At 51.3% G+C, this 27,512-nt stretch overlaps 1 protein-coding gene across 1 annotated transcript in view; it reads right to left on the bottom strand.

Moving 5' to 3' along the window:
• Positions 1-469: 469 nt before the first annotated feature.
• Positions 470-27,512, bottom strand: part of ST8SIA2 (ST8 alpha-N-acetyl-neuraminide alpha-2,8-sialyltransferase 2) — a 44,569-nt gene continuing 17,526 nt past the window's right edge. The window contains exons 2-6 of the mRNA XM_005869922.2: positions 23,876-23,938; positions 19,943-20,071; positions 16,636-16,893; positions 11,505-11,798; positions 470-2,420 (exon numbers count right to left, since the gene is read on the bottom strand). Coding sequence (XP_005869984.1) covers positions 2,135-2,420; positions 11,505-11,798; positions 16,636-16,893; positions 19,943-20,071; positions 23,876-23,938 — 1,030 coding nt within the window. The 3' untranslated portion in view covers positions 470-2,134. The remainder of the gene's footprint in view (positions 2,421-11,504; positions 11,799-16,635; positions 16,894-19,942; positions 20,072-23,875; positions 23,939-27,512) is intronic.

Genomic DNA, 27,512 nt, shown 5'->3' on the forward strand with positions numbered 1-27,512 from the left:
TGGCAGTCCTGCCCATTCCCCACGGCTCCGCAAGCTTCAGAAGTTAAGCGTCTCCCAGGGCCTCGAAGACCCTCCCGATGAAAGGCCCTGCAGAAGTGTGAAGTCCGATGCTAATTCTCTCCACTTCTCCTGACGAGTCCACACCGCTCACTGCCCACCGAGGCTGCTAGGGCTGGTGCGTCCTGACATATCCATTTCATAACGCAAAGCCCAAGTCGCAGCTTCGCGCACCCACAAGAACAACAAGGAAAGGAACGCAGAATCGTAGAATCACAGTCGAGGTTTGGAGCTGGAGCGTGCGAGTGGGGGGTTAATGGATCGGACTGTCCTCCCCTGGCTTCCTGTCAGCCATTAATTAGAAGCAAGTGGCCTGTTCGGAACTCTTCATAACGCAAAGCCCAAGTCTCGGCTTTGCGCACCCACAGGAACAACGAGGAAAGGAACGCAGAATCGTAGAATCAGTCGCGGTTTGGAGCTGGAGCGTGCGCGTGGGGGGTTAATGGATCAGACTATCCTCCCCTGGCTTCCTATCAGCCATTAATTAGAAGCAAGTGGCCTGTTCGGAACTGCCATTGATGCATCACGTCCGCTCTCCTGTGCTGGGGAGCAAGTCTTGATTACTTTCCTCAACTCCCTTCACCTTCCAGATTATGGTTTTTGACTCATCTTTCAAATACGTTGTAAAAGACGCATTTATCAGACAAGAAAGCACATCTAAGAAACCAAGCCGGCTAACGCTGGTCTCTACGTGACCTGTGGTTCCAGCCCCAAGTTACGGGCATCGAGCCCAGGTTCCCCCCAGGGAGTTTATGTCCAGTATTTGGAGACTGCATGTGGCTTTGGGTTTTTTTTGGTGTGTGTGTTTTTAAGTCTTATCTCTTTATCTTAACAAAGGGAAAATGGATTTTGCAAAATTCTAAAATCATTGCCTCTGGGGCGAAAGGGAGTGGAGGTGGCCCCATTCCCCGCAGAGGAGAAAACCTCAGTGTTGGCGGGACCAGAAGTGACGCTGACACCGCCGTCTGCCAGAGAGGCCCATGGTGTGCGCAACACAGGAGGCAAACAGAGAGAGTGTCTGCGGAGAAACGGAGCCGAATCCTTCACATTCTTCCAGGTCTCCCAGTCGGGGGCGCTGGAGGCACCCAGAAAGGCAACCACATATTTTAAAAAGGCTGGCATTTATCTTTACGGGGCCTTTTCGAGCTCTCGCGGGGGCTTCCCCGGAGGCGGGAGGGGACAGTACAGTCCCTCATGTGACATTCAAACAGGCCGGGCAGGAGGCTAACTCTGGGGATGACATCCCTGGTCCCCTCCTCCTGGTGGACTCAAGGTGCTTTAGAGAACACCCACTACAGCAATATTTTGGACCCTCTCCTGTCTGTTCCGGGGCGGGAATGCCGACCCTTAGCGGTAGGTTGCAATTTTTCAAAAGCACAATTTGTCACACCCCAGCCCTTCACTGTCCTCTGCCTGCTCCGTCCCAGGTTCGTGGTGGTTCGTGCTAAGCCAGAGCGTAAACTGTCCGTCGTGTCTTCTCTGGCCTTCTCTCCATAGCTGCGGTTCATCCCTCGAGCACTGAAACTCTGCGTTCGCGGGAAGGCCTTCAGCTGAGATGTGGCCCCTGCTTCTCGTGTGCTCCTTCGCCCAGCTGATCGCTCCGACCTCCCTCTCCCCCGTGAACAGCACCGTTTAGACTTGGGTCACATTGTCCCCTCTGGGTCTTGGCTCACCCAGAACCCACATGTCTCAGAGGCTCAAGGCCGTTCCACTCATCCATGAGCCCAAAGATCCCTCCAACCCGGGAGGCAGTTTGTCATCCAAAGTCATGGGACTGGCTTCTTTCCACGTCGAATCCTTTCGCCCCCAAAGATGGACCGGGTCTCCATTCTGGTGGGTTCTCCATACCTTCTTCCTGTGGCTTATCTGCCTAATGCTAGATGAACACCACACAGTTATAAATACTCAGGTCAATATATATATGCAGGTATAGATATATATATTCTGGTCACTGTTTTACACTTTAACAAAGAAAACCACTAGCCTGCTTGTTCTAGAGTTTGTGCCACCCCGACTCCCATCTGCCCGCGGTGTAGCTGGCAGGAAATGTGAGCCACTGAGTCCGCCGGGCGCCCCCTTACGTAGCTCCGTCGCACTGGCCGACAGTCAGTTTCAAAGCGCCCTGCTCGTGCAGGCTCTTGAGGGCCTTGAACTCCAAGGGCATGGTGTGGGGGCTGGCCTGGGAGGTGTAGCCGTACTTGAGGCTGTCGTAGTAGTGGTACTTGACGGGGTTCTGGTTCTGATCCAGCGGGAAGGGCCAGAAGCCGTAGAGGTAGATCTGGTTGCAGAAGCGCGTGGCCAGGGTGTACATCAGGAGGCCGGTGGTGGGTCTTTTGATGTGGACCTTGTTGGTCAGCCAGTATCTGAAACAAGGGACGAAAGAAACAAAAAAGGAGACCCGAGTTTAGGAATGATCCTTTCCAGGAAGAGGACCACCGGGGAGGCCAGAGCGATTTGCCTGGGAAGAGTCCAGCTCATGCAGCAGTTACATAGAGCTCAGATGACAGGCAGCTTCTCCCTGCCTGCTTGCTGGGTCTCTCTCACCCGGTGGTGGCTCTGGGAGAGTGGGGGCTGGGAGTGAGCTGGCTGCAGCCGCTGTAGTCACCACCCAGGGACCTGCCAGCCACCGGCAGTGTCCCCGCGTGAGTGTGTCTCGGTGGCTGTTCATTTCCTGAGCCAATTCAAGCCCTAACAGCGGCCACGTGCCATATTAGGGAGTTGCGGTTTGTTTATCTTCTGATAGTGAGGCCTTAGCAGGGGCCGGCTTTCAGAATGGATTTCCTCGCAGGCTATCATGGTAGTTGGGAGGGAGAGGGGGAGGGAGAATTTAATCAGTGTCGAAACATTCAAGGAGCTCACAGGTGGGTCCGAGGTTACACAGACATGCAATGCGCCCTCCTCATAGCTATGCCTTTTCCTCATGTGTCCCCTCAGTGAACTCTCTCTTTTTTTCTCCCCAAACTAAATACATGCATCACGTCTTCCTGGGAATGTGGTAGTCGGGAGGGAGAGGAGGAGGGAGAATTTAATCAGTGGTGAAACACCCAAGGAGCTCACAGGTGGGTCCGAGGTTGCACAGACATGCAATGCGCCCTCCTCGTAGCTATGCCTTTCCCTCACGTGTCCCCTCAGTGAACTCTCTTTTTTTCTCCCCAAACTAAATACATGCATCACGTCTTCCTGGGAATGTTCCCTTTGTTCTACCGGCTTCTCTCCAGCTCCAACTGACTTAATCACTTCCACATCATTATCTCGAGCTTTGTTTCTACTTCCCCCAATGTGCTTATCAACCCGAGCTGACAATCGTTACTGGGGGGGTTGGTCTCCCTCACCAAACTCTACTGTGATCTCTCTGAGAGCAGGGGCCATGCCTGACGCCTCTGTGTTGGGGGTTCAAGGGCATCTGGCTCAGTGCCTGGTGCAGCCAAGGCTCTTTGGCAGAGAGAGCAGCGCTCAGCAAATACTCCATATGCGCCCCTACATCTCCCAGAATCCCTTGTCATTGGGCTGGGGTCATGTGACCAGTTATGGCCAATAGGCTGCGACCACAAATGTGTCCCTTCTGGGCTGATGCTGATCAAAAGCAGGTCCTCTGCTTTCTCTCCTCCTGCATCAGAGGACTTCAGAGCCTCCTGTAAAGATGGTGTAAGCTTAAGATGGACGAATCCTGGATCCCTGAATCACTGGTTGGAAGAGAGCCCCTGCCAACATATGGTACTTTGCAAGAATGAGAAACGAACTTCTGCCGTGTTAAACCATGCGAGTTCTACAGTTAGCTATCACAGCATAGCCAAACTGATGATCCTGGCTTCTATTGTGCTCAGCAGACGTTCTATTTTTCAATGGAACTGAGAAACGGGAAGAAGTTGGAGAGGAGAAAGGAGGAAGCGAGCAGCGCATGCAGCTTTGTAGCTGTGGCCAGCTGAGAACGGATAGAAACGCCCAGCCGCTCGTCCCTGGTGCCAGGCTTTCCACCCAGAATCACTCACTGGGAAAGGTGTTAACAGCAAATGAGGCTCCGGGGTGAAGTGAGAACTCAGTGGCCTGGAGGGACCCACTTATTTCCTGTTCTGCCTCCACAGCTAAACAAGAACTCCTGAGATGTGTGACAGGGACACGGGGCACCTTCTAACGAGCAGCTTGTAATAGAGGCCGGCTGAGTTCTGCAGGGACAGAACACTCTCTACTTCCTTTATGTCTCCTCAGTCGTTCCGGCCAATTTAGCGACTCTGTGCCTGGCCAACTCGTAGACGGTTCCTTTCCTTGGGATAACAGCTGGGCGTGAAAACACGAACTAATTAATTTTGCCTTCCCAAATGAGGTTAGCTGGGTGCATCTGGGACATCATATTGACAGTGCACCTTTAATATCCCCGGCTTGAGATTTTAATTAGAAGGCAAAGTCATCTCTAAGAAGGCAATAATTATTTTTCAAATTGGTTACCCCAACTGCTAAGACGATTAAGCACTGTATTTTATGAGCGTGGACAGCAATAAATAAGGATTGCCACAATCATATCGAAAGCACATTCGGCCTTTTCCCTGGATGCCTGGGCTTGGTACATGGCAAGAATGGTGGCTGCCAGTGTTGGAAAAAGAGACCAAAAGGGCTTTCTCCAGGAAGCTCAAAGCAATTTGTGGGCTAGAGCTCATCTCATCCATACGGGGCAGGACTGCCTCCCCGGTGGTTGGCAAGGGCCACTTGGTGATATTTGGTGCAAGATCAGCAGCAAAGCCAGGAACATTGAAGCTGAGACCAGGAGAAGGGGGGCAGGTCAGGAGACACGGGAGGTGATGGTGAGAAACCAAGAAGGTGCCCGTGGCATGTGACTGTGCCTCCCAGGGGGTGGCAGGGATTTCTGGCCCAGATCTCAAGGGCTTCGCGATCCTGGCTGAGGCCTTTGGATGTCATCTTGTGGATTCTTCGGAAGGTTTTTGGTGGCCTGGTCAGACTTGAGGTTAGCTGACTTATTTGGGTAAACATGGAAGTACAGGGACCAGGAATCAGCTTCGAGCATCCCCAGGCTTGACCAGCTCTGCACTCCAGCCCCAAATTCTGAGACAACATCCCCAGCTCACCATTACCAACGGGCAGCCTTGTGCAGACGTGTCCCCCAGGCAGTAGAGGCTTCACCAGTGTTTCCCAGGGAAGGACAGCAATGGGCTGTGGGGCCCCAAATCAGGGCCAAGGCTGATGATGTGGATGATGCGAGACCAGAGCTCAAGAGGGGACCTTCTTGGTTTCTCACCATCACCTCCCGTGTCTCCTGACCTGCCCCCCTTCTCCTGGTCTCAGCTTCAATGTCACTTCCTGCAGGAAGCCTTCCCGGACCTCCCTGGAGGGTTTTGTGTTCCATAAGCTGTTCTTTCCCTGTTACAGTACGCATCATGCTACGCTGTAACTACTGGTTGCTTGTCTTTCTCCTCCCTTACACTTAAAAATTCTGGGCCCTGACTGGTTTGGCTCAGTGGATAGAGCGTCAGCCTGCGGACTGAAGGGTCCCGGGTTCAATTCCAGTCAAGGGCATGTACCTTGGTTGCAGGCACATCCCCAGTAGGGGATGTGCAGGAGGCAGCTGGTTGATGTTTCTCTCTCATCGATGTTTCTAGCTCTCTATCCCTCTCCCTTCCTCTCTGTAAAAAAAACAATAAAATATATTAAAAAAAAATTCTGGGAGCAAGTGGGTTAGCTTCTCCATAACCCCAGATCCTCCCATGGCACATGCACAAGTCTTCATGAAGCAATGCATGAAAATGAGCAAGCAGAGGCCAGTGGCTCCCTTTGAGGAAGCTGGCAGGGGAGGGGAGGGAGATCACAGTAGCTTTGTGTGGGAGACCAACCCACACAGCACTGGCCTCACCCTCACCTCTCCTGGGCAGCCACCAGGTCTGCGCATGTGAAAGGCAGGCTAACAGCAGTCCAGAGAGCATGTTGCCAAAAGGAAAAAGAAAACCAGCATGCTGGTTACTTTGAGGGGTTCCTCCTGCTTCAGGATGAGCCCCCCAGGGTGTCAAGATGCTGCTGCTCACACACAGGCCCAGCGGGGACCTAACCAGACCATTGCTTCAGGGGGGTGGGGGGCACAGTTAAACCTTCTGGCTGGATTCTGGAATTTAAACTAATGCCACTCCCAACTGAAAAATGATATTCAACCTCATTCATAATTAAAGGAACATTTGCAAGGTTATGGGAGAGCAGGTATTTTTAATCATAGGTGGGAGAGTAACTTGGCAATATCTATAAAAATTAACAATGCCTATATCTGTCTCTCTCTTTAGCAATGACAATTCTAAAAAGCAAGCCTATACACATAGATATATGTGCAGATGTCAGTAAAAGATGGTCACTGTAGTACTGGTTATATCCGCAAAAGATGGAAAAACCCACTTATGTCCGCCCACCTCCCAATCCCCTCACACATGGTCTCTGCTTATGTAAACTATGAGCCTGACTCAGTAGAAGGCCAGGAAGCTGTGAAGGAAAAGAAGGCAGTACCTGTCAATCTATAATAATAAAAGCGTAGTATGCTAATTAGACCGGACGTCCTTCTGGACAACCTTCTGACCTTCCAGACGAAGCTGGGGCTGCTAGGAAAGCCTGGGTCCCGGGTGCTGGAGGGAAGCTGACAGGTGGGGGAAGGAAGGCCTACTCTCGCACGAATTTCATGCATTGGGCCTCTAGTATAGAATAATTTCCAGAATTTAGCAAGGTGTGGTGCTTAAAACATGCTCCCTTGTGTGTAAAAGACGATTTTTCTGGAAGGAGACACAGAAAACCAGTTTAATTAACAAGGCTGCCTCTGTGAAGGCGGGCTCGCTTTTCACTTTAAATCCTCTTATACTATTTGGGATTTTCTTTTTACTATGTGCATTCCTATTTAAAAAAAAATAATAGATCCCTAACCATTTTCGCTCAGTGGATAGAGCGTCGGCCTGCGGACTGAAGGGTCCCAGGTTTGATTCCGGTCAAGGGCATGTACCTTGGTTGTGGGCATATCCCCAGTAGGGGGTGTGCAGGAGGCAGCTGATCAATGTTTCTCTCTCATTGATGTTTCTAACTCTCTATCCCTTTCCCTTCCTCTCTGTAAAAAACCAATAAAATATATTAAAAATAAATAAATAAATAAAATAATAGAGACAGTCATTGAAAATGACCCAACGCTGGCAGCCAACTGTGCCTCAATACCACAGACTCCCTCCTTCTCTTCTCCATGGAACACACTTCCACACTCGTGTCCCTGGAGGAGACTTGGACCCAGCGCCCACGACTTAGTACCGCAATGGGCATGTCCTGGGAGACCAACTTCCACCCTCGCTGGTCTCCCCTTAGTCTCTGCACCATGCTTAGCCCCTCACCGCTGGGCCTGTAGGCTGGTCCTCAGTCTCTGCTCCCCACAGAGGGGCAGCCGGGTCTGCTTTGCCGACACGCTGCTCCAGGCCTGGCAGGGTTGCCCGCTGGATCAGTGCCACCCCGGGGCCTCGGCTCAGCACTCCTGGTGCCTAATTAGGCACCATTTCACAGGCCTCCTCTGCACCAGGACTGTGGCTGGGCGGCTGAATGGGCCTGCTTTCTTGCCCATGGGCCCCCCTCTCTGCGGCTCACAGCCTTCCCCGTTGTTGTAATTGAATTAGAGCCACGCGCTACCAGCTGCTGACCAGTTTCCCACTTCCCGCGGCCTGGTGTCCTCCCCCTCGGTTGCTCACCTCCCTTGCCAACAGCCAGCCAGCGAGGCGCTGTGCCACTGTCCAGGCCGGCAGAGCCAGAAGTCCTTTGGAAGAACTGCTCGGGCTGGGGCAGGGGCTAGTAAGAGTCGAAGGGCAGGCCTTCTGCTCAGGGTCTCTGTGCCATGCTGTCCACCCCCTGCAATGCCCGGGCCCAAGAACTCACTCAGATGGGCCAGCATCTTGAGAGCACACGGTGGTTAGAGACTCTCCTAGCACAGGTGCACTGCATCAAAGAGTCTGAGTGGGAAAGGGGGCGAGCTAGCCCAAAGGTCCATTATGTTGAAGCCATAACCTCCAGTACCTCATAGTGCAGTGATGGCGAACCTATGACACGGGTGTCACAGGTGACACGCGAACTCATTTTTTTTTTGGTTGATTTTTCTTTGTTAAATGGCATTTAAATATATAAAATAAATATCAAAAATATAAATCTTTGTTTTACTATGGTTGCAAAGATCAAAACATTTCTCTATGTGACACGGCACCAGAGTTAAGTTAGGGTTTTTCAAAATGCTGACACGCCGAGCCCAAAAGGTTCGCCATCACTGTCATAGTGTCACCTTATTTGGAGATAAGGGGTCCTTACAGAGGTGATCAAGTTAAAATGAGGTCATTAAGGTGGCCCCTCATCCAATATGACTGACACCCTTAAAACCAGGGGACGTTTGGAGAACACGTGCACACAGGGAAGATGCCATGTGAACATGAAGAGTGGCCACCAACAAGCCGTAGAGGGAGGCCTGGGAAGATCCTTCCCTCCGAGCCCCCAGGAGGAACCAGCCCTGCCGACACCTCGATTTCGGCCTTCTAGCCTCCAGAACTGTTGTGTAGGCCACCCGGCCTGTGGTACTTTGTCACAGCAGCCCGAGCAAACTCATACAGCAATTCTGTGTGGCGGGGATTTCCGGCTCCAGGGCCCATAAGGGGAATTCGCTGCTGACTTCACTGAACATCCCCAAGGAGGCTGAATCCACTGCCCCCTGGGAGGCAGCCATGCTCATTGCCGATGATCTTGACTTGTTGGAAGGCTCTTCCCTATGCCCAGATGACACTGACTCCCTGATCCTCTCCGTGCCCTAGTTTTACCCCTGGTGCGAAGATCCTTCTCAGAGCCCTCAGGAGGAACCAGCCCTGCCGACACCTTGATTTCGGCCTTCTAGCCTCCAGATCTGTTGTGTAGGCCACCCGGCCTATGGTATTTTGTCACAGCAGCCTGAGCAAACTCATACAGCAATTCCGTGTAGCGTGGATTTCCGGCTCCAGGGCCCATAGGGGCATTCGCTGCTGACTTCACTGAACATCCCCAAGGAGGCTGAATCCACTGCCCCCTGGGAGGCAGCCACGCTCATTGCAGATCATCTTGACTTGTTGGAAGGCTCTTCCCTATGCCCAGATGACACTGACTCCCTGTAGATCCTCTCCCCGCCCTAGTTTTACCCCTGGAGCCTCACAGGCCAAATCGGCGAGCCCTTCAAGGGCAGACGCCTTGTTTTATTGACTTTCACACGAGCCTGGAGCCCGCTAGGTGCCTGTAAGTATTCACTGAATGAAGCAAGGTTGCTTTCATGTTCCTCAGAGCCTCCTTCTCTCCCCAAACCTTTCAACTTCCGAATTTCTCTGCTTCTGTGGTCCCTCTCCAGCCGGGTACCCAACACGGAATGTGATTCTCCGAGTGGGATTTGACCCGGGAGAGTAAAAAAAAAAAAGGCCATGGCCACCCTCCCCGACTCTCAAAGACATCCTGTGTCCGTGGCTGCAACCCAAGATCATAGGTTCTTTTGAGCGACCACACACCCGCTGGTGATTGGCACTGTTCCTCTCTCCGTACAGTTGTTTAGAATGCTGCATTTGTCCCTGTTACATTTCTGCCTCTTAGATTAGCTCATTGTGTCAGCCTGTCAAAAATAATTGCAATGCCACCCTGAAGCTCTATTGGACGCTGCACCCCACAATGCCCCGTGGCCCCACAGGGGGAGAAGGCCATTGGCAGAAGCCCATTCCAAGGCCCTCAAGCCCCCTCCCCACTCCCTCCCTCCCTCCCCCAAATCAGAGACCCACCCCACCTGCCTCTCCTGCAGTGTTTCCTCTGGGAGTCCCTGCGAAGGAAGACGTTGGATCTAAGGCTTAACACTTATTACTGGTGCTTAATGCTGTTTTGACAGATGAAAATGAGCCAGTTATAGCTGGAAATAGCTCTCATTGCATATGTTTCTTCCAGATGATTGCCCATTCCCCACCACGGGACCTTTTCTCTCTTTACCGAAAGGCAGTCCTTGTCTTTCTCTCACCCCGCTGACCCCCAAGCCATGTCACTTTCCTCCTTCCGGGAAGAAACAAGATTTAAAGAATGGATCCTAAACCCATGAGGTGGGGGTTACCGCGGCAGCCCCACTCCGTGCCAGGGATGATGTGAAGGATGCTGAAGGGACCCCTGACAGGTCAACCTCCAGGATGAGGGAGGTGGCCCCTGTTTGGCCTGTGTCCATACAAGTGTCACCTGCTCCATCAGCCACAAGTGCGGCTGCCTTTGGTTGCCTGCCTCTCTAGGTCTTTCTTGGTGGCAATGGACTTCTGTGTGTACACCCACCCTAGAGTGACCAGTGCTGGTCACAGGCTTGGGTGTCACCTCTAAGAGGCCCAGAGTCCTTTGTGGGTGGCTCAGGGGGCTTCCCAGAGTCACACAGTGTTATGCTAAGGTTTATTGGTTGGGGGGGTGCGGTTTGGAGGGAGGCTGTACAATGGCCTTTCTCGTGTCCCTGGAGCAGGGCTGTAAGCTGCCATGTGGTTGAATGGGCAATTAGATGCAGGGCCTGGCCCCAAGTGGGAGGTCAGGAGTGGGGGCGGGTACATCTGGAACAGGCATCTCACACTTAATATGCCCAAGAAAGAACTCCCTTCCTCAACACCCCCAAACAAGCATGGGCTTCCCTCAGGCTCTCCTGTCACAGAGAATGGCACCCCGGACCCCAATCTGCTCATGCTCTAATCCTAACAGTCATCCTGATGGTTTCTTTCTCTCACCCCATGAGGTCCTGAAAGAGAATGCATCAGCCAATCCTGCTGCCTCTACTCCAAAATTTATAGCAAATCTGTTGCATATCTACCACCATTGTCCTTGTCTAAGTCAGATGTATTTCCTGCCTGAACTATTGAGTCAGCTTCCCAACTTATATTCCTGCTGCCATTCTTGCCCCCTTACAGTTTATTCTCAGCATCGCTGTCTAGGCGGGCACTGCCAGTTGGTCAAAATTGCCATGGCAGGTGAAACCCACTTGCCAATCCCCTCATTGCCTGGAAAGGGAGGCTGAGGACGGTCAGGTGACTTGTGGGGGTCATACAGCTAGTGAGTGATCAGCTGAGATGGAAATTAAAAAAATTTTTTTTTTTTTTTGGTTAATCCTCACTCGAGGATATTTTTCCATTGATTTTAGAGAGAGTAGAAGGGAGAGGGAGAGATAGAGAGAAACTTTGATGTAAGAGCGACACATGGATTGGTTGCCTCCCGCAGGCTTCTGGACCAGGGCTAGGGATCGAGCCTGCAACCAAGGTACATGCCCTTGACCGGAATCAAACCCAGGACTCTTCAGAACTAAGGCCGATGCTCTATCCGCTGAGCAAAACTGTCTATGTCTGAGATGGAAACGAATGCAGGAAAGCAATATTGCCTACCAAGTACCTCCCCCACTCAGCAACAGCCCCCTTCCCCGGGGAGGGGCCGCTCACCCGCGGACGGCGTGCAGCAGGCGCAGAGAGGGGTAGGCAGTCCGCACGTTGACGCGGTGCTTCAGGATGAGCTCGTTGACCCACTCCACACGCTCCTTGCCGCCCCTGGCCATGAAGGCGGGGATCCACAGGATGCTGCCGTTGAGGCTGTGCAGCCGCTGGAGCAGCTTCTCCCGCCACGTGGCGTTGACCAGGTCCTCAAAGGCTCGCTGGATGACCGAGGGGTTCATGGTCACCAGGTCTGTCTTGAGCCCCACGTCCCGGGCGTACTCCTGCACCGGAGCCAGGTTGCACCTGCCAGAGAGAAGGACAAGGTGGTCCTTTTGGGAATTCCAAGACACCTCTGCTTATATCTAACCCGATCCATCCTTTACTTCTCATTCTAAAACTATCCTCCTGCACTCGCCGGCGGCTCCTGTCACCCCTCCTCCTGCCACACACATTCACTAGGCTCACAGCGCATAAATAAAGTTTGCTGCATCCTGGGGCTGTTAGATGCTTGCCTTCTGGAATTCAGTACCCAGCAGAGGAGGAAGGAAGCAAGTAAGCCAGCCCCCAGCCCACAAGGTGACCATGACATTGGCAGGTGTGACCTGGTCACATTAGGTGACAGAGGGAGGGCTCTGCAGGGACACTCCTAGGTTCAGAATTCAGCTCTGAGACGTGCTGTCTGTGTGATTCCGGGCAACCTGCTCAGCCTCTCTGTGCTTCCCGAGAGCTTTCTCTTGGCTGCGGAGCATCCACCACAGTTTCTTTAGCGATGGTGAGATCGGAGCTGCACCCCTCCCAGGACTTAGAGGAGTCACCACACCCCCAGTCCTTAGAACACTGCTGGGCCACAGGAAGGGCTCAGTACATGTCGCTACTGTCGTCAGTATTATGGGAAGGAGGAGCATCAGGCGGTCTTCCCGGAGGTGGTGACCACTGAGGGAAGTCTAGAAGGATGGATGAGTAGAAGCCCAATAGTGGAAAAGGCGCATAGGACAGATCAGGAGAAACACCGCAGGCACCTGCAGATTCCCCAGGCCCGTCCCCTGGAGATCCAGATTCAACAGGTGAGCCTAGAAATTGATGTTTCTTTTTGCAAGCTCTTTAGGTAAGTCCTATAACCAGGCAGTTTAGGAAACATCATACCGTGGCATTTTAGGTGCAAGAAATGTGTGCAAAGGCACAGAGGTGGGGAACAGAGTGAGTATTTAGGGGAAGGCAAATGATGTGGTGTGACTAGAGCAGCGGTTCTCAACCTGTGGGTCGCGACCCCTTTGGGGGTCGAACGACCCTTTCACAGGGGTTGCCTAAGACCATCGGAAAACACATATATAATTACATATTGTTTTTGTGATTAATCACTATGCTTTAATTATGTTCAATTTGTAACAATGAAAATACATCCTGCATATCAGATATTTACATTACGATTCATAACAGTAGCAAAATTACAGTTATGAAGTAGCAACAAAAATAAGTTTATGGTTGGGGGTCACCACAACATGAGGAACTGTATTAAAGGGTCGCGGCATGAGGAAGGTTGAGAACCACTGCACTAGAGTCATACGTGGGGCGCTTTGCTGGCACAGAAAGGAGGCGCACAAGGGACAGAGGAAGAGCTTTCTAAGTGACAAGAGAAAAATGTTTAAAAAATAACTTTTATCTACCTAACTATAAAAGTCATACGTGCTCAACAACAACACCGACAAAGAATCATTATTTCATACATGGACAGGACCCCTAACTAGCATCGGGTCACTAGACTTCCGTCCTTCTTCCTACAAATGCATCCATGCACCCATATCACAAATACGGCCCAACTCTTTTAGTTCAAACTACTTTACAGAAAGAAAAGGACTTTGAATCCACTATTTATGGTTAACAAATGCTACCTTTTGTTGCCTGTCTGCCAAGGGACAGGCCAGGGAGTAAAGGGAAAAAAAAAAAGAGAGAGAAAAGGAAGTACTTTTATACCCTGTTGTTAAAAGTCAGTCTCTGAGCGGGAGAGAGAGGCCCTCGCTGTCTCTCTGAGGCTCACTTGGCTGACGACAAGGGGTGGGAATCTGAGCTGATGCCACAGCGAGTCCCTCTGAAGGGCCTCTGGGTGCTGTTTTGCCTCAGAAAACTCCGCCTGTCGGGGGAACTTTAAATCTTTTTTAAAAAATATATTTTATTGATTTTTTTACAGAGAGGAAGGGAGAGGGATAGAGAGCTAGAAACATCGATGAGAGAGAAACATCGATAAGCTGCCTCCTGCACACCCCCCACTGGGGATGTGCCGATCAGCTGCCTCCTGCACACTCCCTATTGGGGATGTGCCTGCAACCAAGGCACATGCCCTTGACCGGAATCGAATCTGGGACCCTTGAGTCCGCAGGCCGACGCTCTATCCACTGAGCCAAACCAGCCAGGGCCAAACTTTAAATCTTTAACGCCTATTCTACCCCACCCTCACCCCTTCTCTGGCTCTCAGTGAGACAAACCTAGCATGCTTTCTTTCCCCTTTCCCCTTCCTCCTTCGGTCTTCAGACTGGAGGGCTTTGAGAAGGAGGGGCTGAGCCATTATAGAGGCCAGGCACAGGCAGAACCTGGCAAAAGATAAACTAAAACAGGTTTGGCCGCCAGGCTGCGGCGGCTTTTCCATCCCAGCGGACACAGAGGCAGACACACTGCCCAGTCCCACGTTCTGAGGCCCCAGGAGCTCTAGGACAGGGCCGCCCAGGACAAGGCTCCCTTTGCGTAGGGACGGTCCCGGCAGAAACTCGAGACGTGAGACGCGGTAGCGGTTCTGCCAGGGCTGGGGCACTGTTTGGGATGAAACTTGAGGCTCCCAGTGCCCTACTTTTGACCAGGGGACAGCGAGGCCTTGTTTCCGAGTCTGTCTGTATTGGGGGTCAGGTGTCGGGGTCCTGGGTAAATACTTCCAGGTGTGTCCCAGGGGACTGAAAAATGAGAGATATTTCAGTGAGAATGATGGTCAAACATAAAACCCGAGTTTCTCCATTGCTCTCTCACTTCCCAGATTTCGACTCCAGGATATAAAGTTACTAGAAGCCTATGACCTGCCACAACACTCAAAAGACTTTTGCAAACTTGGACTAACCAGGAGATTTTCTTACTACTCTTTTATAGCAGGCTCGATGCAGGGGTCGGTACACTTTTTCTGTAAAGGGTCAGATAATAAATATTCTATGCTTTGCGGGCTATATACACTATTGCAACAGTTCAACTCCTTCCAACTACACACTTTGTAGTGAGAAAGCGTCCATTGAGGATATGAAAATGCACGGGTATGGCTGTGTGCCAATTAAACTTTATTGATAAAAATAGAGTGTGGGCCGTAGATTGCCTACCTCTGCACTAGACCAGCAATTCCCATCCTTAACTGTACAACAGAATTACCTGGCTCCTTGGGCCACGTACCCCCCACCCCCAGATTGATAACTGGTCTGGGGTGCAGTCTGGACATTGGGACCAGAGACATCAAGGTGTTTCCCCCTCCCCCCCATTTTTCATGGATTTATTTCATTCTGTTCACACTGTACAATTGTTACACCACCCACGAGGTTGCGACTAACCCAACCAGTGTGTCCTGGCTCAACCTCTTGGGACACCTGGCAACACTCAAGTTCGCCTGCGGCCCTGGACCCAGCATCCCTGCTGCCCTGGACCACAGCGCATAAATAAAGTTTGCTGCATCCTGGGGCTGTTAGATGCTTGCCTTCTGGAATTCAGTACCCAGCAGAGGAGGAAGGAAGCAAGTAAGCCAGCCCCCAGCCCACAAGGTGACCATGACATTGGCAGGTGTGACCTGGTCACATTAGGTGACAGAGGGAGGGCTCTGCAGGGACACTCCTAGGTTCAGAATTCAGCTCTGAGACGTGCTGTCTGTGTGATTCCGGGCAACCTGCTCAGCCTCTCTGTGCTTCCCGAGAGCTTTCTCTTGGCTGCGGAGCATCCACCACAGTTTCTTTAGCGATGGTGAGATCGGAGCTGCACCCCTCCCAGGACTTAGAGGAGTCACCACACCCCCAGTCCTTAGAACACTGCTGGGCCACAGGAAGGGCTCAGTACATGTCGCTACTGTCGTCAGTATTATGGGAAGGAGGAGCATCAGGCGGTCTTCCCGGAGGTGGTGACCACTGAGGGAAGTCTAGAAGGATGGATGAGTAGAAGCCCAATAGTGGAAAAGGCGCATAGGACAGATCAGGAGAAACACCGCAGGCACCTGCAGATTCCCCAGGCCCGTCCCCTGGAGATCCAGATTCAACAGGTGAGCCTAGAAATTGATGTTTCTTTTTGCAAGCTCTTTAGGTAAGTCCTATAACCAGGCAGTTTAGGAAACATCATACCGTGGCATTTTAGGTGCAAGAAATGTGTGCAAAGGCACAGAGGTGGGGAACAGAGTGAGTATTTAGGGGAAGGCAAATGATGTGGTGTGACTAGAGCAGCGGTTCTCAACCTGTGGGTCGCGACCCCTTTGGGGGTCGAACGACCCTTTCACAGGGGTTGCCTAAGACCATCGGAAAACACATATATAATTACATATTGTTTTTGTGATTAATCACTATGCTTTAATTATGTTCAATTTGTAACAATGAAAATACATCCTGCATATCAGATATTTACATTACGATTCATAACAGTAGCAAAATTACAGTTATGAAGTAGCAACAAAAATAAGTTTATGGTTGGGGGTCACCACAACATGAGGAACTGTATTAAAGGGTCGCGGCATGAGGAAGGTTGAGAACCACTGCACTAGAGTCATACGTGGGGCGCTTTGCTGGCACAGAAAGGAGGCGCACAAGGGACAGAGGAAGAGCTTTCTAAGTGACAAGAGAAAAATGTTTAAAAAATAACTTTTATCTACCTAACTATAAAAGTCATACGTGCTCAACAACAACACCGACAAAGAATCATTATTTCATACATGGACAGGACCCCTAACTAGCATCGGGTCACTAGACTTCCGTCCTTCTTCCTACAAATGCATCCATGCACCCATATCACAAATACGGCCCAACTCTTTTAGTTCAAACTACTTTACAGAAAGAAAAGGACTTTGAATCCACTATTTATGGTTAACAAATGCTGACCCAGCGCCCCTGCTGCCCTGGACCCAGCTCCCCGCTGCGGTTACCTTATGACGAAGCTGTGCGTGTCGATCTCCGGCCCGCAGCCGCTGTTCAGCAGGACCCCCGAGTTGCCCACGATGGCACAGGTCCGGAAGTGCTTGTTCTTCAGCGGCGAGGTCCTGGGCAGGAGCTCGTACAGGTTCTGGGACACGTTCATCGTGCTGTCTCGGTCGAAGATGTAATGAATAATGTCTCCGGGCTTCAGGGTCCCCTTGAGGACGGAAATGTCCTTCTCAGCATCCAAGAACTTTAAGATTTGTTTCCTGCAAAAACCAAACATGAGGCTCAATCTCCCCGGTGCCAGCTGCCCTTTGCCAACCCAGCTTCTTCTCCCGGCACCGCTTTGTGGGGCTGATGGCGCCCAGCACCCAGGGAGCACCAAGTTCAGATGTCCTCAGAGGTTCCGGGCAGGGACTGTCAGAAATGGCCCAGAGGCGATTATGACGGTGGCCAACCCGGTTGCTATGGTTATGCCTACTTCCTGCGAGGTGTGCAAACTGCCCCGGGGAAATGACTCCATTAGGACACAAGCGAGCTCATCACAGAGGGCCCTGGAAGGGAGGGTGCCCCACATTCCGGTTTTCCCAGGGCTGCCAGCTTTCCGCTCTCCCCAGGAGACCCCTCAGCTCAGGAAAGCCCAGACAGTGGTCAGCTACTCGCCTCCTTTGCAGGACTCAGGGCCATCATTTGACATCGAGTCCTGAACTGGGAACAGGCAGCCAGGATAACACACGTCCCTCATGCCTCCAGGGAAGACGTCTCCGGGCACAGGGCCCTCCCAGGGGGTGAATGCGAACGTGGTTACTGTGAGGGGTCTCCATCGCTCTCCCTTTGAGAGACTGAGTCCGTGAGCTGGTCTGTTTAGTGGAGTATGATTTCCCGGCCTCCTAACTGCTGTCTGGTCTGAGGTTTGTAACTAGTGATGCCTCTCTCGTCTCTCAGAGCGCCGTTGCTCTGTGTTGTTTCAAAACGAAGGTGATCAAAGGATAGCTCTCTAGGCTGACTTTGATTTAGGGGGAAAGTTCTAGAATCATCTAGCATAGCCTGTAGCCACAGAAAGGATGGGTGTCCTCTACACATCACCGGGGAGTTTTACTCAAACCTTGCCGGCCTGGCCCCCAGGAAAGACAGTGGTCAGCTACTCGCCTCCTTTGCAGGACTCAGGGCCATCATTTGACATCGAGTCCTGAACTGGGAACAGGCAGCCAGGATAACACACGTCCCTCATGCCTCCAGGGAAGACGTCTCCGGGCACAGGGCCCTCCCAGGGGGTGAATGCGAACGTGGTTACTGTGAGGTGTGTCCATTGCTCTCCCTTTGAGAGACTGAGTCTGTGAGCTGGTCTGTTTTGTGGAGTATGATTTCCCGGCCTCCTAACTCCTGTCTAGTCTGAGGTTTGTAAATAGTGATGCCTCTCTGGTCCCACAGAGCACAGTTGCTCTGTTGTTTCAAAACGAAGGTGATCAAAGGATAGCTCTCTAGGCTCTAGGCTGACTTTGATTTAGGGGGAAAGTTCTAGAATTATCTAGCATAGCCTGTAGCCACAGAAAGGATGGGTGTCCTCTACGCATCACCGGGGAGTTTTACTCAAACCTTGCCGGCCTGGCCCCCAGGAACCTGAGGTTTTACTTAAAGAACGTTCTGATTCACCCCAGATACCATCTGACAGCGAGTCCTGAACTGGGAACAGGCGGCCAGAATGACACACGTCCTTCATGCCTCCATGGAAGACGTCTCCGGGCACAGGGCCCTCCCAGGGGGTGAATGCGAACGTGGTTACTGTGAGGTGTGTCCATTGCTCTCCCTTTGAGAGACTGAGTCTGTGAGCTGGTCTGTTTTGTGGAGTATGATTTCCCGGCCTCCTAACTCCTGTCTAGTCTGAGGTTTGTAAATAGTGATGCCTCTCTGGTCCCACAGAGCACAGTTGCTCTGTTGTTTCAAAACGAAGGTGATCAAAGGATAGCTCTCTAGGCTGACTTTGATTTAGGGGGAAAGTTCTAGAATCATCTAGCATAGCCTGTAGCCACAGAAAGGATGGGTGTCCTCTACACATCACCGGGGAGTTTTACTCAAACCTTGCCGGCCTGGCCCCCAGGAACCTGAGGTTTTACTTAAAGAACGTTCTAATTCACCCCAGATATCCTTAGAGATGACTCAAGTCTTAGAGAGAAGGAAGTTTGGTACCCAGATCCACGGAAACGAATTCCCTTTCCTGCAGTGAAATAGACGCAGTGACGCCCTTTCAGCTAGAACGTCTGCTTTTCCTCAGAGCCCCAGAAGGACAGCATCTTCTCACGCTTTGCAAATGAGAGGATTTGCAAAACGGTTGCCCCGTCGCCCAGATGGCTGACTGCCCCCTGAGCCTGTGGGATGGGGATGTTCGCAGCCTGTGGTGCATCCCGGCAGGTGCCCGTTCCATCACCTGGGGACTGTAGAGAACTCAGAGGTTCCGCTGACACCTGAGAAACCCCGACTCCGAGCGTGGCCAGGTCTCAGCACGCTTCCTAAAGCTCCCCAGGTGACTGTAACCTGCGTCTAGGTTTGGGCACTGCTGCTCTTCAGACTGCATACGAGTGGAACGCAGCTTGGCATGCCTGGCAAACTCCTAATCATCCTTCAAAACCCATCGCTCCTTTTCTGGCCAGCCCTCTTGGTTCTCTTACGAAATGAAGTAGTCTCTCCTCAAATGATCTTTTTATTCCCACCTCGTTATAAGATGCAGTACTGCCTACTGTGTGTATCACACTGTCCTGTCCTGTCCTGTCCTGTCTTTGCTTCGATTGTCTCCCCACTAACATGCCTGATTCATGGCAGCACTCGGACCCCCGGTACGATGCCTGGAAACGAACGGTTGGATTATACTGACCCATCTTTGCTGCGTCAGTGGCGGCGATATCAAAGGCAAGTAGCCAAAGTGCTGAAGCTGAAATTCCTAGGTTACAGGTTCCCATTGCCGCCACCCAGCAACTCAGAGCTCTGCCTTTGCAACCAGGTGTCATGCCAGCTCCTGGGCCACCTGATCGGATATGGCTTTTCATTTTCATGTTTTGGAGAAGGCAGCCTACCCAAGCTATAGGACTGTGTGTATGTGTATGTGTGTGTGTGTTTGTGGGGGGGGGGAGCTCTTCAAAGACTCTCGAAGTGGGAGGCGCTGATGCCAGGCAGTCCCCAAGCAAGCAGTCCTTCCCTGGTCCTTTGGAGAAGCAACCTCTGGCCCCCCACCACTTCTTTAGATGATGGAGAGTGGCAATTTGCCGGCTTATGCCCAAGAAGGCCCAGCCCGGGTCTCGTCCGAGAGGTAATTACCACTACCTGATCCTCAGAGACAGCGTCTGGTTGTGGTGCCTCCACGCTGAGGCCGGCTGGATGTTGTGTTTCATGCTCTCGTTGCTTCTGTCAACAACAGCTGGTGGTGAGGAGCCATTTATTACTACACCAGCTCTGGAAGGGAGAAGGGAGGGAGGGATAAATATGATCTGTTAGCATGCCAACGACAAGTCCCATCGCTTTGTTTTTGCTGGGGCTTGACTGTAAACTTCTTCAGAAGAGCAAAATTGCAGTTATTACCTGAGAAGGGAAGAAAGCCTATTTATCTTCTAGAATGCAGACTTTCTCCCTACGGTGTATCCGACACACATTCTTGGAGGCAGGAAAGGGGGTGATAAACTCTCTCTCTCCCCCCACCCCCGTGTTTCTTCCCAGTGAAACCTAGCAGTCACGGTCAGAATCATACTTCTCCAAGTTGCTTTAGCAAAACTCCAAATAGCAGCTGCATTAGCAGCCAAGTATCCTGATGGTTTACAAACGTAATGAGGAGAAAACCACAGATCTGTAACACCCCCTCCTTTGTCACTGAGATGCCTTGTTCAGAGTTCTTGATGCTGTGTCTCTCTCTCCCACTAGACCAGTGGTTCTCAACCTCCTGGCCCTTTAAATACAGTTCCTCATGTTGTGACCCAACCATAAAATTATTTTCGTTGCTACTTCATAATTGTATTGTTGCTACTGTTATGAATCGTCATGTAAATATCTGATATGCAGGATGGTCTTCAACGACCCCTGTGAAAGGGTCGTTCGACCGCCAATGGGGTCGCGACCCACAGGTTGAGAACCGCTGCACTAGACTGTAAGCCGGGGAACCCTCCTCCCTCATTTCTCTATTCCCCAATGCGGGTGCTCAGTAACTAAGTGTTTGCTGGGTTCACATTTGCCTTTTGTCCTGGGGGAGCCTGGACGGATGAAGGAGCTGGCTGGCTGGCTCTGTACGACGGGGGCAAATCACCATTCTGGGCGCACACCATCTTTCCACCCAATTCGGGAACCTCAGGCATCACAGGCCTCGCCTCAGTTCAGAGGCTTGAAATCTATGCTAGTGGGTTTCTAAGAAACTAGGTTACAATTACATCCACAGGCAGGAGCCGGCCCGCCTCTGCTGGCTGCACGCAGATGCATGTGGGTTGCCTCCCAAGCTGTCTGTGCTGGCGGCAGAGTCGCCCAGCGACGATGATGACTGGGTTTGGGAGGCCCGATTCTGGAGCTTTAAAGAATCTAAACCAAGCACCGATGTTGCTTGTGTTTACCGTGGAGCAGCCAAGTTAAAAAAGGGGGTCTAAACCCAGTGCTCGATTTTGCTTTTTGCAGGGAGAGAAGACATTCATTGGGGGGTGCATATTGTCTGTGCACTTTCTCCCCAGATAGCTCCGTTCCTCAGCATTCCTGATTGGTATCGCTCGTCTTGGGTTCAAATATATGTAACGTTAGCAGAGAATAAAAGAGTCAAGAGTTAGTGACCAAGGCCTAGCATCCAGGCTTCAGGGAAGCCTATGAGAGGAACGGGAGACTCAACCCTTTGGCATGTTTGCTACTTTCGTGAAAGGAAGCAGAGGGTGCAGTGGAAAGATCTCCCAGGCTGTGTGACTGTGGGAAAATCACTTGCCTCTCTGAGCCTCAGAGTTCCCATTTATAGGAAGAGGGTGTAGAAGAGAAAGACGCCAGCGCTAAGGCTCTGGAATTCTGTAAGGACCACCCAGGGCCCATACCCATCACCGGCTGCCGTCTCACGAGGCTCCAATGGGAGCTGCTTGTGGCTGCGTCTCTTTAGCGCTGTCACTTCTGTGTGGGCCACAGGTGGGAGCAGTGACCCCCCCAGGGCCACTGATTTAGCTGCCCTACCCCACGCCCCCAAGCTTCGCCGCAGCTCACATCAGTAGGCGTATGTGATGGAAACACTAAGAGGCCTGCTGATTGTCTCATCAGTAACCAGGGACGGGGCCTCTTGTGGTTTAATTTAGATTCGATCTTGGGTAATGCTCCCCAGAAAGGAGCATATTGGGTGCCCCGGGCTCTCTCAGCCATGAAGGATTGGCAGGGGTGTTGTGACAAGGATGCTTGCGGAGGAGACGTGCTCGGAAACCCGCGGAAAGGGCTTCCAGGCTTGTCTGTGATGAAGGTAGGGACCCAGGGGATGAAGGCAGGAAAAAGAAAGAGGTAAACGTTGGCATGGGCAGCGGTAAAATTCCATTTGTCTCTACTTCCTAGCGAAAACTTGGATGGGGTCCTGCCTAACCAGCCATGGTCTTACTCAACTTGAACCCTGGCTCTGTCGCTATCTCTCTGGGGTACTGGGGGAAGTCACTTTGAGTCCCTGGCTTCTGTCTTCTTATCTGTAAAATCAAGGGACGGATGAGATAACTCCAGGGACCGCCTCCGCTCACTGGCTGTCCATGCCCCGTGTCGCACAGACACGGCTGGATGAATGAATGGAGAGTCCTCTTCAGTGACTGTGACCTCCTGTCCTCAGCACCCCGTCCAGTCCAGTGACACTGGAGTCTCATGTCAGGCTTATGTTTCTCTGTCTTCTGATGCCATGAGTGCATCCACAGTGTTAGGAATAAGTCTCAACTGAGTCCCTTTAACACAACAGGCCAGGATAGAACCTTCTATTTAGAGGTCCTCATTCTTGAAACACCCCTGGAAAAAGATGTGTTATTATTCTAACTGAGTGAGGACACTGAGGCTCAGAGGCGTGAAATCACATGTCCAAGGTCCCAGCTAACAAGCCTGGGACTGCATCTAGGTCTGCCTGGCTCCCAAGAGCCCCTACCCCCACCCCACGTGACCACAGAGCATGATGGGGGCGGGGGTCCTGCTCCAGGGGCAGGACCTTCTTTTTGAAGAAGAGGGCATCTTTCCACAGTGGGAGAGAGACACATAGTTTATCTACATTTCACCAGGCACAGCATAAGCGTCATCTGTAGCTCCCAGGTGGTTCAGAGGTCAGGACGAGATCTAGAAGCAATGATGTCAGGGACACAGAGGACTGTGGCCTGAGTCAGTCCTCTAGGCTCAGGAATAGACATACTCGATAGATGTCATATGGTCAAGAGACCTGAAAAAACTACGGAAGGGCAAATGACAGACCTTACTCGGAATACCTGGACCGCTCCTTCCCAGACTGACCAAAATAGCATATTCAGAAAGTCAAACAAGGCCTTCCTGTTGAGCACTGGCCTTCGTGGATATCAGATAACTTGGCCTTCCCTTTCTTCTCCCATTGCCCCGTCAGCTTGGGCTTATGAGACTCCGGTCAGAGCTGTGATGCAGCCGTCACTGATGGAGAATGGGGACTCAGAGGCATGGCCCAACCATAACCAGAGGCAAGCCTGGGTCTGTTGGGCTTGCCACGCATTTGCTCGCTGCCCTGCACCAAGCTGTCCCCTGGCCAAGGCCTGTCATGGGAGGAAGCATGCTCAGAATGTAGAATGTGCATTCAATGATCAAGGTTAGCATTACTCAGTTGACTCCCTGATATTTTTAAGGGGCCTCAGCAAAAGTTTCTGAACGCTTTACTTTCCATCTTAACGTCCTGGACGCGAGATCGACAATGAAATTGGGTGAACGTCCTGATTCCCTTCAGAGCCTCCGTTGCTCAGCAAAAATGCAAGTTATGAATAAGCTCGTTGGTGGCCCACGTGCTTCCAAGTGGGTGGACTCTTGTCCAGAAAGTGACTCTTAGCATCTGAGCGTCCCGTCTCTGCAGCCTCTAGACCTTGGGCCATTTCATGGCCATTTTTATGGACATCCCCCCCCCACCCCCGCACAAAGTGATTAGGAAAATGCAAAGCCAAAGTGAAAGAAAACAGATCTGTTTCCCGAGTAGGAAGGGCACCATCCAGCCAAGAGGAGAAGCAGATTAATAGCTGCCTTACAGCAAAAACAAATGAACACAAAATCTAATTTACAAACCTATTAGATTTGCTATGTAAGCTGTTCACAGCCGATCTGATTGCACCTCTGCCTCCAGAATTCCTGCAAGACAAAGGAAATGCATTATTTATAAACACAGCTCTTCTTGGCAAAGCCCTCCTCAGTCCTCAGGAGATCCCGCAGCCAGCCTCGGAGACCCACAGAGGGTGGCTGAGACCTCCCTCTTGGCCTCTCCAAGATGGGCAACATCCCGACCCGGCCACAAACCCAAACATCTCTCAGGGATGTGGGCCTCCCAGGCCCTCCCCTCCTCCCCCTGGAACATAGTTTAATCCACACCACAGTTTCCACTTGAGGCTTCCACTTGGGCCCTGAGACAAAGTCCTTTGGGATTCATTTCCCCTGCGTCATCCCACAGGCCACCACTCCTTAGCACGTCTCAGCCTCTGCTCCCCGAGTCTCTGGCTTTCGCTCCCACGTGTTAAGATGTTGTTATCACATTCTCTCCACTCTCGAGACACCAGAAGTTCAAACAGAGGCAGCAAGATGGCTCAGTAGTGCCTCCAACCGAATGTGATGTGGTAGCGGTTTGTTTTTTGGTGGCAAGAGAAATAATATTAAGTGGTGTCACTTTGTGGGGAGCAGGAGGTGGGTGACTAACGGGGTCCTTTGCGCGTTCCTCTGGAGGATACGTTTTTGGAGTAAAACCACCCCGAGGCCCTTTCCAGCCCAGCTATCCATTCAGTTCTGTTGGATTCCACTCCGGACCTGGGCTCCCAGGCCATGAAGTCTCGCACTGCTTTGCTATCATGCGGGGCCAGGCGATGGGTGAACCCATCTTACCCTGGTACCTTGCCCACTCCGTGCCCTGTGCGCTGGTTTTAAAAAGTCGTATGTGAGGCTAATTACGTTAAATCGTGTGTTTTTTCTTACTGATTCTAGAATGTGTGGTTTGAGGACATATTTCTTTGTACTTTTCTCGTTGTTACTATTTTTAAGTTCAATCTAGCCTTCCAGTCAAGGTGTTGGTGCACTCCAAAGAAACAATTGAAGTCACTGGGAAAGCTGCATATTTTAAGGAATAATTTAATGAGAACACATCTGGTTGATGCCTATCTCCACATTGGTCTTAAGTTTGGATTTTTCTATCGGCTTTCATTAGACTTCACATACTTGTAGATATCGTGTGTGTGTGTGTGTGTGTGTGTGTGTGTGTGTGTGTGTATAAACACATATACTGTCTTTTCCTAATAGACTTACATGTCTTTTTAAACTATTTGGCAATAGGCAATGTTCTCCCAGTTCACAGCCGGATGACCGGACAACAGAAAGGATGCTGTGACTCGTGTCTCAAATTTGTCACTCCCAAGTCTAGTTCTTAATTACACAGAGTGTCATTGGTTCTTCACACTTCAAGTCAATTCCTAGTATTTCTTTTTTGTCCCCCCTGGTTCCCCTGGGGACAGTGGAGCTCTTGACTTCTAACTTGGGGTCTGGGACTATCTGGCCAGTTCTGGCTCCATAATCATAAATCCACTCGTGTCAGACCCGGGGCTCCCTGGGCCAGAGGGGACTCAGTGTGACCGTGAACATCAGAGCAGCTGTAGCTTTAGAGGCAACGAGTGCTACTTCTAGCGTGGTGCTCGCACCAAAGTTAGATGTAGTCCCAGCACCACCCCTGCCTCTCATCAATGTGTTCATCTCCTCCAGCTCCACCCAATCAACTAACTTCTTGCTCCTCAGTCAGGCCTAGTAACTCTATCCCTGTGCCCAGCTGTCTCCGAGACACCTTTTCCTACAGAGCAAGTCTTATCACTGTACCAAAGCTCTTGAACTTCATAGACATTGAAACAATGCTGGGCACAGAGCTCTGAAGAGACCAGTGTAGGTTGCAGCCTTGACAATGGTGTTTCCATGACAACCGGGCTTCCACGGATGCTTCCATAGGTGCCAACGGGGAGGGTGAGGTCAGCAGCTCATGGCCATCTCTCTTCTGCCACCGCACACCCCTTATTGGCTGCTCAGCTCCTTGCTCTGCCAGCCTCGCTTCCTTCCTGTTAAATACTAGCTTGATGTGATTTAGCCATTTGCTTTCATTTCAGCAAACTTGTGCTTATCACTCAGCTTCCGTCATAGTACAAAAAGGTGCCGGTTCACTCTACGGCAGTGATGGCAAACCTTTTGAGCTCGGCGTGTCAGCATTTTGAAAAACCCTAACTTAACTCTGGTGCCGTGTCACATATAGAAATTTTTTGATCTTTGCAACCATAGTAAAACAAAGACTTATATTTTTGATATTTATTTTATATATTTAAATGCCATTTAACCAAGAAAAATCAACCAAAAAAATGAGTTCGCGTGTCACCTCTGACACGCGTGTCATAGGTTCGCCATCACTGCTCTAGGTTCTCCCCTCCGCTCAACTTCAGAAAACACCCATGAGAACTTAGGGCTTTGGTCAGGTTCCAGCCAACTGCGCTTGTCTTTCTATAAAAGTACTCATAGGCAACTGCACATCAAAATGCAAGAGAACAGGTCACTTGGATGCCCAACATTCCCCGCCATGCTTATTCCTGATCCTTCCTCACCATGAAGCTGTCACCTGTAACCAGGGGGACCCAATAATTTGCCACCCAAACCAGAACACCTTCGGAGTAAACGGAGGCACCTGGGTCTGACCACAGGGTGACCCTGGACAGAGCTTCTCCTCTGGAGGAAATATATCACGCAAGATTTGCAATTCAATTCAATTGCAAATCTTGCGTGAATTTTGGGACACCCTATACTAGGTTGAGGCGTGATGAACGACTCCAAGGGATGGGTTAGAGTCCTCAGGGCGTCTTTAATATTCCTCTGGCTCAGAAAAGCCATCATTTTAAATCATCGCCTCTCAACACTTTATGGTTCCATTTGTAAGACATCAAGTCTCTCTCGGAGTCTCCCTGTCCCCCTGGCGGAGGGTGCCCCCAATGGGAAATTTCCGTTTTTCTCTCTATCCACGCCCAACAAGATTCAGATTGCGGTCTGAGTGTAGCCAGGTCTCCTGCGCCTGCAGAAAGCGGGGCCCCGCACCCTGCCCTTCATCTGCTGCGCCTAACACTGACTATGCAATCAAGGAGGCACCTGAGAATTAAGAGGGGGCAAAGTCACTCGACAAGTAGCTGTGAGACAGTTTGTGAGCTAATTGGAAAACTATCCATGTGAGAGCCACCACACCAAGAAGGGGAAAATGCGATCCAGCCATTAAAAGCTGTGCTTAGGAACGTTTTATGTGGAAATGCACTGAATTCTCCTGTTTTTGTTCATTTGGGATGCTAGAACAACGTGCCATAGCCTGGGTGGCTCATCAACACCAAAGATTTATTGCTCACAGTTCTGGAAGCTGGGAGCCTGAGTCAGAGAACCAGCATGTTAATTGAGGGTCCTCTCCCAGGCCATAGATGTCCCCTTGTTCCCTCACTTGGCAGCAGGAAGAAGGAGCTCTGTGGGGTCTAATCCCATCACAAGGGTTCCACCCTCATGGCCTACTCACCTCCCAGGGGCCCCACCTCCTACCGCCACCACATTGGGGGTTAGGTTCCTAACATGACGTTAGAGGGACATAAGCATTCAAACCATAGCACCTCCATTGGCCAGTAACTTAGTATCCGCTTGAGATCAACACCAGCCCGGCTAG

Source organism: Myotis brandtii, unplaced genomic scaffold (genome assembly GCF_000412655.1).
Source record: "Myotis brandtii unplaced genomic scaffold, ASM41265v1 scaffold308, whole genome shotgun sequence".
In the NCBI taxonomy this organism is placed as follows: domain Eukaryota; kingdom Metazoa; phylum Chordata; class Mammalia; order Chiroptera; family Vespertilionidae; genus Myotis; species Myotis brandtii.